The following is a 17,152-nucleotide window of genomic DNA, read 5'->3' as shown; positions in this document are numbered from 1 at the left end:
TCTCTTTGCCTCTCTGCCTCACTTATTCTGTCAGGGGCTGTATACCCTTTTCACACTATGCTGCCAACCTGAACGGTACTGTACTGGCTCAGGCAATTTGCTTTCACATTGTCCTTTCCAGTTCATTTCATCTAATTTTGTGGGTTTTTTGGATAGCCAGCCCAGTACAGCTTGGCTCAGTTTGGTTCAGCTCTGTATTGTGAAAAGGGTATTATTGATTCTACTGCTGTTCAGTAGTGGTAACAGCAGCAGTAGAGCTTTATAACTTGGACACAAGACAGTTATGTGTCTCCAAGCTCATCTGTAGTGTTTACAAGTGCTTTTATGTGATGATGAAGAGGGAGGATGATCGTGTATGAATGGTTGTGTGTCTGTACGTGTGTAACTCAACCTCATGTCAGTTTGATTGTGCACATCCACATCCCAGGAAAGTGCTCGCCCCTGTGTAGTTACTCCTGCTGAGCGCACACCAAATCACAGTGTCCTCTTCCCCAGAATGATCCTATCATCTTCCATGGTCCTCACACATCTGTTCTCTCTCTCTCTCTCTCTCGCTCTCTCTTTCTTTCTCTCTCTCTCTCTTTCTTTCTCTCGCTCGCTCTCTCTCTCTCTCTCTCTCTCTCTCTCTCTCTCTCTCTCTCTCTCTCCCAGGTGATGACACTATGACAGGGGATGGAGGGGAGTATCTGAGGGCAGAGGACCTGAGGGAGCTGGGGGATGACTCCCTGCCTGGACAGTACCTGGATGGGATGAACTACCTGCGCTTTAGCCTGGAGGGGGGACGCTCTGACAGGTAGTCTATACACATAACTATGGTCGAGGAGAATGGTGTATTTGTGTGGGGGGAGGGGTGTGTATGAATGCTCTAATATTTCTGATGCTCTTTCACTAATTTCTTCTCCTTCCTACCATGCTTACGTAGTCGAATCCAAAGGTATGTGCAAAAATAGCTTTGGTCTCTTTATGCTATGGTTTCTCTATGGCCGAGTTCCCTAATAGATGGCCCACTTATTGGCCCCCCTACTTTTCTGAGAAAAACGAAACGAAACAATAGTTGGACATTAAAGACCGTAAAACCACCAGTAAATCAGCTCAAAGTTATTATCGCCTTCCATTCCTTCATTTTAGAGTACTACTTGTGCCGTGTCAGATGGTTCGATTATTGCCGTATTGGGTGGTGAACAGTGTTTTAGCTGTGTGTGATTTTTCCATGGCTACCAACCTCACATTCTCCTCCTCTCCTCAGTTCAGACAGGTCCTACACTCCCAGTCACCACGGTTACTACTCTCCCAAACAGGACAGCCTGATGGACGAGATGCTAACCGGCCACAACGTAAGTAGTGTTCAACATTTTACATATACTGCACCAAAACATGCTGCACTGTGCATTCTACAGTATGCTTTGCATTGCCCAATGCATTTGTTCAGAACATAATATACACTGAGTGTACAAAACATTAGGAACAGTTACTAATATTGAATTGCCCCCTCCCCCCCAGAACAGCCTCAATTCGTCGGGACATGGACTCTACAAGGTGTCGAAAGCGTTCCACAGGGATACTGGCACATGTTCAATCCAACGTTTCCCACAATTGTGTCAAGTTGGCTGGATGTCCTTTGGGTGGCGGACCATTCTTGATACACACGGGCAACTGTTGAGAGTGAAAAACCCAGCAGTGTTGCAGTTCTTGACACAAACTGGTGCGCCTGGTACCTAGTACCATACCCTGTTCAAAGGAATTTAAATATTTTGTCTTGCCCATTCACCCTCTGAATGGCACACATACACAATCCATGTCTCAATTGTCTCAAGGCATAAAAGTGGATTTAACAAGTGACATCAATAAGGGATCATAGCTTTCACCTGAATTCATCTGATCAGTCTATGTCATGGAAAGAGCAGGTGTTCATAATGTTTTGTACGCTCAGTATAGATTACTTCAATAAAAAGGGTTGTAATATTTGGTCATTTGTTAAAGTTGCAGCATTGGAATATTGAAAGACTGCCTTTAAAATGTAATTTATCTGATAGTAGAAAGTCACAAAAGATGGTCACAAAAGTGTCTGACCTAACACTGCAGTGTCTGACCTGACCTAACACTGCAGTGTCTGACCTGACCTAACACTGCAGTGTCTGACCTGACCTAACACTGCAGTGTCTGACCTGACCTAACACTGCAGTGTCTGACCTGACCTAACACTGCAGTGTCTGACCTGACCTAACACTGCAGTGTCTGACCTGACCTAACACTGCAGTGTCTGACCTGACCTAACACTGCAGTGTCTGACCTGACCTAACACTGCAGTGTCTGACCTGACCTAACACTACAGTGTCTGACCTGAACTAACACTGCAGTGTCTGACCTGACCTAACACTACAGTGTCTGACCTGACCTAACACTGCAGTGTCTGACCAGACCTAACACTGCAGTGTCTGACCTGACCTAACACTGCAGTGTCTGACCAGACCTAACACTGCAGTGTCTGACCTGACCTAACACTGCAGTGTCTGACCAGACCTAACACTGCAGTGTCTGACCTGACCTTACACTGCAGTGTCTGACCTAACACTGCAATGCATTCTGTGTTTAAATGATGGTTGGCAGTGGTAGGTCAGTCCCTAACAAGCATGTCTTTGTTGCGTGCCAGGTGTCGTCTCTTGCCATGGAAAATGAGAAGGACTCGTACCGTCTGAGCTGGGGCACAGAAAACCTGGACAATGTGGCACTGTCCTCCAGCCCCGTCCACTCTGGGTAGGTACCGCGGTGGCACAGCAGGCACACAGAAGGGTTGGGTTTTGACTATCAAAATAGTGAAAAACCTTATTTTGGTGCAAAAGGTGCAACTGTTATCTGATCTAACCCATCATGAGTACAGGTCTCCTTTGAGCCCAATGTGTTCAGCCCCTCAAGCAGCACTAGAGCAGTGGTGGGTCTAGGTACCTCAAGCAGCACTAGCGCAGTGGTGGGTCTAGGTACATCAAGCAGCACTAGAGCAGTGGTGGGTCCAGGTACCTCAAGCAGCACTAGAGCAGTGGTGGGTCCAGGTACCTCAAGCAGCACTAGAGCAGTGGTGGGTCCAGGTACCTCAAGCAGCACTAGAGCAGTGGTGGGTCTAGGTACCTCAAGCAGCACTAGAGCAGTGGTGGGTCTAGGTACATCAAGCAGCACTAGAGCAGTGGTGGGTCCAGGTACCTCAAGCAGCACTAGAGCAGTGGTGGGTCCAGGTACCTCAAGCAGCACTAGGGCAGTGGTGGGTCTAGGTACCTCAAGCAGCACTAGAGCAGTGGTGGGTCCAGGTACCTCAAGCAGCACTAGAGCAGTGGTGGGTCTAGGTACCTCAAGCAGCACTAGAGCAGTGGTGGGTCCAGGTACCTCAAGCAGCACTAGAGCAGTGGTGGGTCCAGGTACCTCAAGCAGCACTAGAGCAGTGGTGGGTCCAGGTACCTCAAGCAGCACTAGAGCAGTGGTGGGTCCAGGTACCTCAAGCAGCACTAGAGCAGTGGTGGGTCTAGGTACCTCAAGCAGCACTAGAGCAGTGGTGGGTCCAGGTACCTCAAGCAGCACTAGAGCAGTGGTGGGTCCAGGTACCTCAAGCAGCACTAGAGCAGTGGTGGGTCCAGGTACTTCAAGCAGCACTAGAGCAGTGGTGGGTCCAGGTACCTCAAGCAGCACTAGAGCAGTGGTGGGTCTAGGTACCTCAAGCAGCACTAGAGCAGTGGTGGGTCCAGGTACCTCAAGCAGCACTAGGGCAGTGGTGGGTCCAGGTACCTCAAGCAGCACTAGAGCAGTGGTGGGTCCAGGTACCTCAAGCAGCACTAGAGCAGTGGTGGGTCCAGGTACCTCAAGCAGCACTAGAGCAGTGGTGGGTCCAGGTACCTCAAGCAGCACTAGAGCAGTGGTGGGTCCAGGTACCTCAAGCAGCACTAGAGCAGTGGTGGGTCCAGGTACCTCAAGCAGCACTAGAGCAGTGGTGGGTCTAGGTACCTCAAGCAGCACTAGAGCAGTGGTGGGTCTAGGTACCTCAAGCAGCACTAGAGCAGTGGTGGGTCTAGGTACCTCAAGCAGCACTAGAGCAGTGGTGGGTCTAGGTACCTCAAGCAGCACTAGCGCAGTGGTGGGTCTAGGTACATCAAGCAGCACTAGAGCAGTGGTGGGTCCAGGTACCTCAAGTAGAGATGCTGTTGAGTTTTGGAGAGTTTTGAGAAAAGATTCACAACCTTTTGTAATCCTACACTATGAAGAGCAGTAATGAACAATGTTAGGGCTTATTATAGACCTATTAGTGTAATACATTATGATATGAAGATACCCTGTTGACCTCAGGCTAGCTCTCTCTGCCACACTAATTCGTAACAATAAGGAAAGATAATCCCTCTTTTTTATAATGACAGAAATCCTGAATCACTAATGTTGGGCCACTGAGTATGTCTCTAAGTACTGGTTTAGGACAAGCAATATGACAAACACTTATATCCCTATCATCTATCTATCTATCTATCTATCTATCTATCTATCTATCTATCTATCTATCTATCTATCTATCTATCTATCTATCTATCGCTGTCTGTCTCTCTTGCTCTTGCTCTCTCTTGCTCTTTCTCTCTCTCTCTCTCTCTCTCTCTCTCTCTCTCTCTCTCCTTCTGTCTTATCGGGTCTCTGTTCTGTTTTCAGACGTTCCTCTCCGTGCCATGATCATGGCGACAGCAGGTGATCTACTGCACCTTGGTTTCTTCCTCTTCATCCTCCTCTTCCTCCTCCTTTCACAGTGTGCTCTCCTTCCGGGGAGATCTATGTGTGTGTGTGTGTGTGTGTGTGTGTGTGTGTGTGTGTGTGTGTGTGTGTGTGTGTGTGTGTGTGTGTGTGTGTGTGTGTGTGTGTGTGTGTGTGTGTGTCAAAAATGCCTGAATGCGAGTGCAACACTACTAACAGATGTTGCCCATGTTCACCTATTCCCCCGTTTTAGCTTTCGATCACTTAGCCATTCATTTTTACACAGGCCACTTTATAAGGGACTTAGTCCACTTTTATCAGATGGAAGACATCTTTTGCACCTAGTGCTGCATCAAAAAGTCACACACATTTCCTCATCATCATTGGTCAGCCATTGTGTCCATCTTGGTTGAATCCTGCCGACTCATGGTGGCCATTTTGTTTGTTGTTTCACTGTGTTGGGTCAATTCACAGCTGCAAAGTCTTGTGTTTGTATGTTTGATCTCCATGTTTGACATTGTGCCGTATTGTCTACGTGTTGGAGTGTCATTTTAATGGTGTATTTGCTTTACCTAACATAATGGTGTCACAGGTGAAGTGCGTTAGTAGCAGCGCTATTACATTAACTGTACTACAGTATGTAGTGTTATCATCACACCCATTCCCCTCTCACTTGTGTCTTGTGTTTTTGCATGTAGGTGTGGGCATGCAGTGAAACTGTAATTCTTATGTCTGTTTTAACATGGATTCATATTTGAACATAGTTATCAAGTCAAAAATCCTTATTTTTTCTGTAATGTACATAATGTAATGTACATTATCTGTGTAAAGGGTAATTTACAAAGCAGCGGTGGCTGGTGGGAGGCGCTATAGGAGGAGGGACTCATTGTAATGGCTGGAATGGACTAAATGGAACGGTATCAAACATATGGAAACCACGTTTGACTCCGTTCCATTCATTTCATTCCAGCCATTACAATGAGCCTGTCCTCCTATAGCTCCCCCCACCAGCCTCCTCTGGTACAAAGAGACAATGCCTAAATATAAAACATTCTATTTTTATTTTGTAAACATAATATCTGTCCCCGCCCATTCCTGTCCCCGCCACAGCTTCCTGGTTAGCTTCATGGTTGACGCCAGGGGCGGAGCCATGCGGGGTTGCCGCCACAACGGCCTGCGCATCATCATCCCACCGCGGAAGTGCAGCGCTCCCACGCGGGTGACCTGCCGGCTGGTGAAGAGGCACCGCCTGGCCACCATGCCTCCCATGGTGGAGGGAGAGGGCCTGGCCAGCAGGCTGATCGAGGTGGGGCCTGTTGGAGCCCAGTTCCTCGGGTAAGATACCGGAGATGGAGAGATTGAGGGAGACGGTTAGTGTGAGAGAGGTAGGAGTATACAGAATCCTAGGAGAAAGAGAAAGAAAGAGTGAGAGAGTGAGAGTGAGAAACGCGAGGGAGAATGAAAAAAGAGAAGTGATGTCAGAGATCTATGTTGTGACAGAGCAGAGTGGGTGCAAGGATAGAAACAGAAGAGAGAGTGTGTTCGTCAAAGGACATTGTAACTTACTGTATGAATGAAAACCGGAGAATTTTGCGGCCCCTCTTCCTTTTCTCAGATTCATTTCACCCTGCCTATGCCTTAATAAAGCTACCTCTGCTCTTTGCTTCCTCCCAGCGCCAGGGGCCTTGCTTGTTTTCTTTTTAACAGCCGGGGCCGCATTCTAACTCTGAATCAACCCTTCATGTGAAAACTAACTGTTTCTATAAGACACGTGGAAACAAAAAATTACACATGGAAAGAAAAAATGTCTAAAAAAAACCACATTGCTCCATGATTGATTTGATATGTAGATTGGTAAACCACTAGGAGAGGCTGTCTACCAATAATATAATAACTTCCACTTTGAAAGTCCCTGTATATTTAAAGCCCAATGTTTTATACCGTTACATCCTATTGATGGCCTCCACTCCACTCAGCCAAAACCCAACAGTATACACTAGTCACCCGTTATTCTGACTACTCCCGCTCTCTTTCCCCTACTGCTGCTAACGGACGGTTGGTCTCACAGTAAACTACACCTTCCCACTGCCCCGCCCCCTCTTAACGAGGGCGAGAGCCTCGTTAGCCGCATCCTGCAGCTCGGGCCACCCGGGACAAAATTCCTCGGGTAGGGGAGAAAAAAACCCGCATATGAAACAATCCACGGATGCTACTGGTTCCATTTGATATCACCCTCCTTTTATATTACGACCCACCTCTGTGATGTGTTGTGTTTGTGTCCGTGTCTGTGACCTCACCTGGATGATATGTGTGCTAGTGTCGTGCTAGTGTCGTGCTAGTGGCGTGATCCACTTGTGCTCTCTGTCGTAACATCTCAGACACTACCCACTTACCTTTTGTCTCCTTAACTTGTGGTTGGCCTTCTATGTTTAGTGCCGTCTGTCTGTCTGTTCAACCTCATCGTTTTATTGGTTAATTTGGTACATGGTGGATGTTCCTCCGTTTAGCATGACTGTCCCATAGGTATTGTAGTTGACACACTGTACTGTGCTCATCTGGTGGGTTGTTAGATAAGTGGTTTCCCGAACACACACTTTTTACACACACACACACACACACACACACACACACATACATCGTACTCCCGCCTCCCCCACACACACAACCCCCCACTCCCACACATAACCCCCCACTCCCACACTCACCATGCTTCAATCCCTGGTCGCAGGCCTGTGCTGGTGGAGATCCCTCACTTCGCTGCCCTGAGGGGGAAGGAGAGGGAGCTGGTGATTTTACGCAGTGAGACAGGAGAGAGCTGGAAGGAGCACCACTGTGAACACACTGGGGAGGAACTTAACCAGATCCTCAACGGCATGGACGAGGGTGAGTGTGATGTTATCAGCGTGAGACAACACTTAGTGATCATCGTAATTAAAGGCCATTGGCCCCTGCTCAAAGACATTGGAAACACAATCCATCCTGCCTACCTTTCTTGGAGTATTCACTCATCTAAAATGTCTCCATAGGTGAAAGTGAAGATTTCCATATATAGCTTACACCAACCCAGTCTTTTGAGCAGTGATTACTCCAAGGAGGGAGTGCATTGTATTGTTAAAGTATTTCAACAGGACCATGTCCTCCTCTCCAGAACTGGACCCTCCAGAGGAGCTGGAGAAGAAACGTATCTGCCGCATCATCACCAGGGACTTCCCCCAGTACTTTGCTGTGGTGTCCCGGGTCAAGCAGGACAGTAGCCTGATCGGTCCAGAGGGGGGCATCCTGAGCAGCACGGTGATGCCTCAGGTCCAAGCTGTCTTCCCAGAAGGAGCCCTCACCAAGAGGATCAGAGTGGGACTACAGGTAATAACAAACCCGTGGTGGAAAAATATACTCAAATGTCATACTGGAGTAAAAGTAAATAGATCTTAACATAAAACGACTGAAGTAAAAGTGAAAGTTACCCAGTAAAATACTACTTGAGTAAAACTCTAAAAGTATCTGGTTTTAAATGTACTTAAGTACAGTGGTAGAAAATGTGCTAAACCGGCATACTTGAGTAAAAGTACAAAATAAAAGTAATTGCTATACATCAAATTCCTTATATTAAGCAAACCAGACGGCACAATTTTCGTATTATTTTTAATTATGGACAGACAGGGGCACACTCCAATACTCAGACATCATTTATATCCACAGTATTTGTGTTTCGTGAGTCCGCCAGATCAGAGGCAGTAGGGGTGACAAAGTGTTATATTGATACTGTAGGTATTTTTAGGTGTCAGGGAAAATGTATGGAGTAAAACGTACATTATTTTCTTCAGGAATATAGAGGAGTAAAAGTAAAAGTTGTCAAAAATATAAATAGTAAAGTACAATACCCCCCAAAACTACTTAAGTAGTACTTCAAAGTGTTTTTACTTAAGTACTTCACACCACTGTAACACACAACCTGACTTGCTTCTGACTGGTTTGGTTACAAGAACTGGGTCCAAATATGATTTATTTTTATATTTGTATTACTTCAAACATTTGATTGAGCCTGCTTGGATTGCCAGAAGGGTGGAGTATGCAGTTTTGGGACTATTTCATTTGTTGCACCAGACAAGCTCAGTCAAGCATTGTTTTGGAACCCAAAGAAGATCCTACTGTCGGTTCCACTAATGTTAAACTACTACTAACATGGTAATCTGTCACCACCAGGCTCAGCCAATGAATGTGGACATGGTGAGGAAGCTCCTGGGAAACAAGGCGACATTCAGCCCCATTGTGACCCTGGAGCCCCGGAGAAGGAAATTCCATAAACCCATAACCATGACCATCCCTATCCCCAAGAGTAACACTGACCCTGTGGTCAATGGCTTCGGCGGGGACCAGCCCACCCTGCGCCTGCTTTGTAGTATCACAGGTTAGTGTCACAGGCGTCATAATGAATAGACCAAGGTGCAGCGTGGAATATGTTCATCTTGTAGTTTTAATGAAAGAAGAATGAACACTTACAAATTAAACCAAAAAATGACAGCAGACAGTTCCGTCAGGTACTTTACAACTAAACGGAAAATAACTACCCACAAAACACAAAGGAAAAACAGGCTGCCTAAGTATGGCTTCCAATCAGAGACAACGATAGACACCTGCCTCTGATTGGAAACCATACCCGGCCAAAACATAGAAAACAAAACATAGAATGCCCACCCACCTATCACACCTTGACCTAACTAAACAGAGAAAACACAGCTCTCCTAGGTCAGAGAGTGACAGTTAGAGAGAGGGCAGATTAACCGCACACGTGTATATACAGTACCAGTCAAAAGTTTGGACACACCTACTCTTTCAAGGGTTTTTCTATATTTTTTATATTTTCTACATAATAGAACAATAGTGAAGACATCAAAACTATGAAATAACATACAATTGAAGTCGGAAGTTTACATACACCTTAGCCAAATACATTTGAACTAAGTTTTTCACAATTCATGATATTTAATCCTAGTAAAAATTCTGTTTTAGGTCAGTTAGGATCACCACTTTATTATAAGAATAAAAAATGTCAGAATAATAGTAGAGAGAATGATTTATTTCAGCTTTTATTTCTTTCATCACATTCCCAGAGGGTCGGAAGTTTACATACACTCAATTAGTATTTGGTAGCATTGCCTTTAAATTGTTTAACTTGGGTCAAAGGTTTCGGGTAGCCTTCCACAAGCTTCCCACAATATGTTGGGTGAATTTTGGCCCATTCCTCCTGGCAGAGCTGATGTAACTGAGTCAGGTTTGTAGGCCTCCTTGCTCGCACACACTTTTTCAGTTCTACCCACAAATTTTCTATAGGATTGAGATCAGGGCTTTGTGATGGCCACTTCAATACCTTGACTTTGTTGTCTTTAAGCCATTTTGTCACAACTTTGGAAGTATGCTTGGGGTCATTGTCCATTTGGAAGACCCATTTGCGACCAAGCTTTAACTTCCTGACTGATGTCTTGAGATGTTGCTTCAATATATCCACATAATTTTCCTACTTTATGATGCCATCTATTTTGTGAAGTGCACCAACCCACCAGCAGCAAAGCACCCCCCACAACATGATGCTGCCACCCCCGTGCTTCATGGTTGGGATGGTGTTCTTCGGCTTGCAAGCCTCCCCCTTTTTCCTCCAAACATAACGATGGTCATTACGATCAAACAGTTCTATTTTTGTTTAATCAGACCAGAGGACATTTCTCAAAAAAATACAATCTTTGTCCCCATGTGCAGTTCCAAACCGTAGTCTGGCTTTTTTTATGGCAGTTTTGGAGCAGTGGCTTCTTCCTTGCTGAGCGGCCTTTCAGGTTATGTCGATATAGGACTCGTTTTACTGTGGATATAGATACTTTTGTACCTGTTTCCTCCAGCATCTTCATAAGGTCCTTTGCTGTTGTTCTGGGATTGATTTGCACTTTTCGCACCAAAGTACGTTCATCTCTAGGAGACAGAACGCATCTCCTTCCTGAGCGGTATGACGGCTGCGTGGTCCCATGGTGTTTATACTTGCATACTATTGTTTGTACAGATGAACGTGGTGCCTTCAGGCATTTGGAAATTACTCCCAAGGATGAACCAGACTTGTGGAGGTCTACAGTTTTTTTGGCTGATTTCTTTTGATTTTCCCATGATGTCAATCAAAGAGGCACTGAGTTTGAAGGTAGGCCTTGAATTACATCCACAGGTACACCTCCAATTGACTCAAATGATGTCAATTAGCCTATCAGAAGCTTCTAAAGCCATGACATCATTTTCTGGCATTTTCCAAACTGTTTAAAGGCACAGTCAACTTAGTGTATGTAAACTTCTGACCCACTGGAATTGTGATACAGTGAATTATAAGTGAAATAATCTGTCTATAAACAATTGTTGTAAAAATTACTTGTGTCATGCACAAAGTAGATGTCCTAACCGACTTGCCAAAACTATAGTTTGTTAACAAGGAATTTGTGGAGTGGTTGAAAAACGAGTTTTAATGACTCCAACCTAAGTGTATGTAAACTTCCGACTTCAACTGTATATGGAATCATGTAGTAACCAAAAAAGTGTGAAACAAATTAAAATTATATTTTATATTTGAGACTTCAAAGTAACCACCCTTTGTCTTGATCACAGCTTTGCACACTCTTGGCATTCTCTCAACCAGCTTTACATGGAATGTTTTTCCAACAGTCTTGAAGGAGTTCCCACATATCCTGAGCACTTGTTGGCGGTTTTTATTTCGCTCTTTGGTCCAACTCATCCCAAACCATCTCAATTGGGTTGAAGTCGAGTGATTATAAAGGCCAGGTTATCTGATGCAGCACTCCATCACTCTCCTTCTTGGTCAAATAACCCCTTACACAGCATTGTCCTGTTGAAAAACAAATGACAGTCCCACCTAGCGCAAACCACATGGGATGGCTTTTTGCTGCAGAATGCTGTGGTTGCCATGCTGATTATATGTGCCTTGAATTCTAAATAAATCACAGACAGTGTCACGAGCAAAGCACCCCCACACCATCACACCTCCTCCTCCAGGCTTCACGGTGGGAACCACATATGTGGAGATCATCCGTTCACATCTTCTGTGTCTCACAAAGACATGGTGGTTGGAACCAAAAATCTCAAATTAGGACCAAAGGACAGATTTCCACTCGTCTAATGTCCATTGCTCGTGTTTTTTGGTCCAAGCAAGTCTTTTCTTATTATTGATGTCCTTTTGTAGTGGTTTCTTTGCAGCAATTTGACCATGAAAGCCTGATTCACGCAGTGTCCTCTGAACAGTTTATGCTGAGATGTGTCTGTTACTTGAACTCTGTGAAGCATGTATTTGGGCTGCAATCTGAGGTGCAGTTAAGAAGGAAACAAATTCCACATATTAACTTTTTAACAAGGCACACTTGTTAATTGAAACACATTCCAGGTGACTACCTCATGAATGTAAATGTAAAATGAAGCTGGTTGAGAGAATGCCAAGTGTGCAAAGCTGTCATCAAGGCAAAGGGTGGCTACTTTGAAGAATCTCAAATATAAAATATATTTTGATTTGTTTAAATTTTTTTGGTTACTACATGATTCCATATGTGTTATTTCATAGTGTTGATGTCTTCACTACTATTCTACAATGTACACTCACACACACACACACACACACACACACACACACACACACACACACACACACACACAAACACGCACAGACTGTTGGCACACACAAACTATAATGTCTGTAGCTAACCTTTTAACATTCCTCAATTGTATTCTTCTTCAAAGGTGGAACGACGCCAGCCCAGTGGGAGGACATTACAGGAACCACGCCCCTAACGTTCATCAACGACTGTGTCTCCTTCACGACCAACGTGTCGGCCAGGTTCTGGCTGATAGACTGTCGGCAGGCGCAGGAGTCGGTCAGTTTCTCCACTTCAGTCTACAGGGAGACCATCTGCGTTCCCTACATGGCCAAGTTCGTTATCTTCGCAAAGTCCCATGACCCCATAGAGGCGCGGCTCCGCTGCTTCTGCATGACGGACGACAAGATGGACAAAACCTTGGAACAGCAGGAGAACTTCACTGAGGTGGCCAGAAGCAGAGACGTAGAGGTAGGTGTTCTAAAAAAGGTGTTATAGTAGAGTTGTTACAATGGGTTGTTACAGTAGAGGTGTTACAATAGAGGTGTTATAGTAGAGGTGTTACAGTAGAGGTGTTACGGTAGAGGTGTTACAGTAGAGGTGTTACAGTAGAGGTGTTACAATAGAGGTGGTACAATAGAGGTGTTACAATAGAGGTGTTACAATAGAGATGTTACAATAGAGGTGTAATAGTAGAGGTGTTACAGTAGATGTGTTACAGTAGAGGTGTTACGGTAGAGGTGCTACAATATAGGTGTTACGGTAGAGGTGTTACAATAGAGGTGTTACAATAGAGGTGTTACGGTAGAGGTGTTACAGTAGAGGTGTTACAGTAGAGGTGTTACAGTAGAGGTGTTACGGTAGAGGTGTTACAGTAGAGGTGTTACAATAGAGGTGTTACAGTAGAGGTGTTACAGTAGAGGTGTTACAGTAGAGGTGTAATAGTAGAGGTGTTACAATAGAGGTGTTACAGTAGAGGTGTTACAGTAGAGGTGTTACGGTAGAGGTGTTACAGTAGAGGTGTTACAGTAGAGGTGTTACTGTAGAGGTGTTACAGTAGAGGTGTTACAGTAGAGGTGTTACGGTAGAGGTGTTACAGTAGAGGTGTTACAGTAGAGGTGTTACAATAGAGGTGTTACAGTAGAGGTGTTACAGTAGAGGTGTTACAGTAGAGGTGTAATAGTAGAGGGGGTTTTTTTAGTAGTGAACTATCAGTAAAGTGTGAACTCTTCGTAAGTCTTGCTGTTGATGACTAACAGGCAATGATTTGGTATTTTTCTATCCTCAGCTAGGATTAATGTCTGATGATTCCTTTCCTCAGGTCCTAGAGGGTAAACCCATTTATGCAGACTGCTTTGGCAACCTGGTCCCTCTCACCAAGAGTGGCCAGCACCATCTCTTCAGCTTCTTTGCTTTCAAAGAGAACAGGCTGGCACTCTTCATCAAGGTTAACGTTACTTTACCATCTTTCAACACTCATCCATATAATTTACTTCATTACAAACTAGTAATATATCCTATACTGTATGTTGATTGTTTGACTGACTGACGATAATGATGACGATGATTCCACAGATCCGAGACAACACTCAGGATCCGTGTGGCCGTCTGTCCTTTATGAAAGAACCCAGATCTTATAGAAGTCTGGCCCACAACGCTATATGCAACCTGAACATCACACTACCATCCTACTCAAAGGTGAGAACACCTTAACACTACCTCCACCTGAACACACAGCTTAGGATACACCTAGGACCTGGAGTTGTTCCTGACCATGTGACATGTACAGGAACAACTCTGAGTGCTGTATAGCACACCGACAGTTACCATTACATGTCTGAGTGTTCAGAATTCCTTACTTAATGTTAAAGGAAAGATTCACCATTTTGAATGTTATAATGTTTTTGTGCATCTATCTTTGAGCAATATTCTATCGATTCTCGGGGTCATTTCATGTTTTCATGTGTATCTGTAGCTATTGCCGTTCAAGCAGGCAGAATTTCGACCAGTATGACGTAGCATTGTAATTTAACAGAGTCCCGGTCCACCACATTTCTCCTATTTGTCTGCCTCTTCAGTCCAGGGTGCATTGCATTTTACCGTTGCATGACCGTTGCGAGTGTCAGACTCCACTCTGTGAGGCACATCGATCTGCAGGTTGAACATGGTGAGATTGTAGACTCCTAAATTGATAGTACAGTTTGTTTAGGTGATTTTACAGCTAACTAGCTACTTTACATGCTGATATTGACTTGGGTATTATTGTTTATAGCTACGTCTGCAAGCTAGCTACCTAGCTACCGAGCTAGCTAGCCAGTCTGACCATAGTAAACACATTGCATTGTGGGATTTGTAGTCGACTTGAGCTGCAACAGATTTCCACAACGATTTTTACATGTCGCTACCAACATTATTATAACGACAAAATGAAACATTTGTTCACAAAAAGTATTGTTCCCACATATTCATGTTATTTAACAATGTAAATTATAGGAATTAGTGGTTTTGGTTTGATTTTTCATTTAATAAAAAGATTGATTGACTTCAAGAATTACTGAGTATTCTACAGGTGTGTTGTTTGCATATTAACATGCAAAATATGTATACGTGACATGCAATGACAGTTCTCATAGCATGTTATCTTCCTTTAAATTGGTGTTATATTGGGGTCATAACCTGTGACCAAATCTGTTATTTTGTCTGTCTGTATGATTAAAATCATTACTACACCTTTTAACACTAGCACCGCTGGGCCTGGAGGGAAAAAACACAAACATGTTAGTGTTCACTTTTATTCATGGAGTGCCTTTGTTACTACTATGAAACAGAAAGCATATGCGTTGGAACATGGTACCAGCTTATTTTTATACCGACAAAATAAACTAAAATACCCCAACCACCAAGAAGCACGGTCAAATGATGAAAACTTCAGTAGCCTAAACATCATTGTAAGAGCCAAGTAGCCTTGATAAACAGTGAAACTCGGCACAAAGCAATAATAACATTATAATGAATATACTGTATGTCGATATGACAGCAGTCAAAAATAGTCTATTGTCAGCTTCTGATTGTGTGCATCTTCACACAATGGCATCAATTGGATTTCATTTAGCTGTTATCCCTTGTCCTAACAGTTGATACAAATTTTTGTAACTTTCACTTGCTTGACACACTTTGACATACCTTTGTTTGATCGTAGTGTATAATAGTATCTGGTTTTCTCCTGATTGTGTCCTGTTGTTTTGTCATTCTTCAGCACCTTTGTGGAATACAACTGCTGTGCAGGTGCCTTATTTTGCGCAAAGGGACGGGGCTCCGGACTAACTTTGTTCATGGTGCCGGCCAAACTTGTTTTCTTTGCAAGCAACTTGTTCGCCAATGACAAGTGAAGTGAAGTGAATAAATTGTCCATGGTGACATTGCTCCCCTTGCCAACATAATATTCCACAAGCCTCATCAACACATTCTCAGACACTCGTACCTGCTGCCTCGTGGATATTTTCCAAGAGATTGAAAGCCGTTCAGCATGTACAGTTACGCACGCTCTCCCTGTGCAGCCTACTCCAAGTAGGTCAGAGTAGACTGATAAGACTGCTTTCATTTGGGGAACTGATATAAGGGACATACCATTTTAGGCCTATAATTAGAATGGATAAATGTAACTCACCACCTGGATTCGGTCTTATGTAACAAAATTTGAAGTTGTGTTTTTTACATTGGATAAAAGTAGAGACTCAGAGCTACAAAATGGTATATCATACACTACATTTGAGGAACAACGGGAAAGTACTTCTGCTTTGAAAGTTGATCAACTTGTAAACTCACTTTTAAGAAAATGGCCTTTGAATTATTTGGTATCGAGTGAAGAGCTCTTCTTTGTCTACACCCATTCAGCATCGACCCCACCCTCTTAAGTTTTAGCCCCACCCATCACGTTTCGCTCTTGGAGCATTCAGAGCGCACACCTGACGCTCTGGCCGATGACTTGTTTACCTCTGGATAACATGAAAACAGCCTTACCAGCTCTGCTGGCAACAATTTCATTATGCTTTTTTGCAGACGTTTACTGACACCGGCCATATTCAACGGGTGTTGTACATACGTCATGTAACGTTAGCTAACGAGCCAGCTTTGAGGCAATTGTCGGGGGGGGATTATCAGCTGGGCACTGCACTTTCAACTGTTGGAAGAAGAGGGGAAAACCATTCCATTTAATGACATGCCCTCCTAAAACTGGTTAGAACTCCAGTTTTGTTTGTGATATTAAGATTCTAACAATGACAGTGTGTTATATGGACTTATTTAGGAAAGTCAAGGACGGAGGGGGGCATGAGCAGTCAAAATTACTGCTTTAGCGGTTTTAGTGTTAACTGTGATTTATATGTAAGTACTCGTAGCTGTCCTATAGTGTAGAATGAATCCCTTCTCCTTTAATAATGATATTTTATGTTTACTCTGAACGACCCTGCCCAAAATCAACATTGATTGGCCACCTACCTTCAAAGCTGTCACTATGGTAACTTTGCTTTGCCCATTCTCTTTTTTCTCCCCCTCCTCTTTCTCTATTTGTCTATCTGTCTAACTATCTAACTATCTATCTATCTATCTATCTATCTATCTATCTACCTATCTTTCTTTCTTTCTGCTTCTTGCACCCCAAAGGAATCTGATTCAGACCAAGAGGCTGAGGAAGAGGTAACATTGTGCCTCTCTCCCCATTTCTCCCCCGCTAACTAGTGTTCATTTTTTATGTTCTTTACATGCTCTTTTCAGGCTAGAAGCTTGTCACTAGACGTCCACTTCTTTGTCTG

At 44.0% G+C, this 17,152-nt stretch overlaps 1 protein-coding gene and 1 long non-coding RNA gene across 2 annotated transcripts in view; one reads left to right on the top strand and one right to left on the bottom strand.

The window, feature by feature from the left end:
* The window catches only part of LOC115198134 (ankyrin-2), a 74,941-nt gene that overhangs the window by 24,873 nt on the left and 32,916 nt on the right, over positions 1-17,152 (top strand). The window contains exons 11-22 of the mRNA XM_029759843.1: positions 652-793; positions 1,247-1,334; positions 2,651-2,754; positions 4,675-4,710; positions 5,824-6,048; positions 7,442-7,596; positions 7,862-8,073; positions 8,914-9,118; positions 12,487-12,812; positions 13,663-13,788; positions 13,917-14,039; positions 17,004-17,036. Of these exons, the coding sequence (XP_029615703.1) occupies positions 652-793; positions 1,247-1,334; positions 2,651-2,754; positions 4,675-4,710; positions 5,824-6,048; positions 7,442-7,596; positions 7,862-8,073; positions 8,914-9,118; positions 12,487-12,812; positions 13,663-13,788; positions 13,917-14,039; positions 17,004-17,036 (1,775 nt within the window). The remainder of the gene's footprint in view (positions 1-651; positions 794-1,246; positions 1,335-2,650; positions 2,755-4,674; positions 4,711-5,823; positions 6,049-7,441; positions 7,597-7,861; positions 8,074-8,913; positions 9,119-12,486; positions 12,813-13,662; positions 13,789-13,916; positions 14,040-17,003; positions 17,037-17,152) is intronic.
* LOC115198138 (uncharacterized) lies at positions 12,660-15,897 on the bottom strand. Its single transcript, XR_003879180.1, has 3 exons — positions 15,525-15,897; positions 15,072-15,095; positions 12,660-12,730 (listed from the first exon to the last, which is right to left on the bottom strand). It is a non-coding gene; the product is annotated as an uncharacterized LOC115198138 (long non-coding RNA).

This window comes from Salmo trutta, chromosome 8 (genome assembly GCF_901001165.1).
Source record: "Salmo trutta chromosome 8, fSalTru1.1, whole genome shotgun sequence".
NCBI lineage: Eukaryota > Metazoa > Chordata > Actinopteri > Salmoniformes > Salmonidae > Salmo > Salmo trutta.
This window is presented reverse-complemented; position numbering and strand designations above follow the sequence as displayed.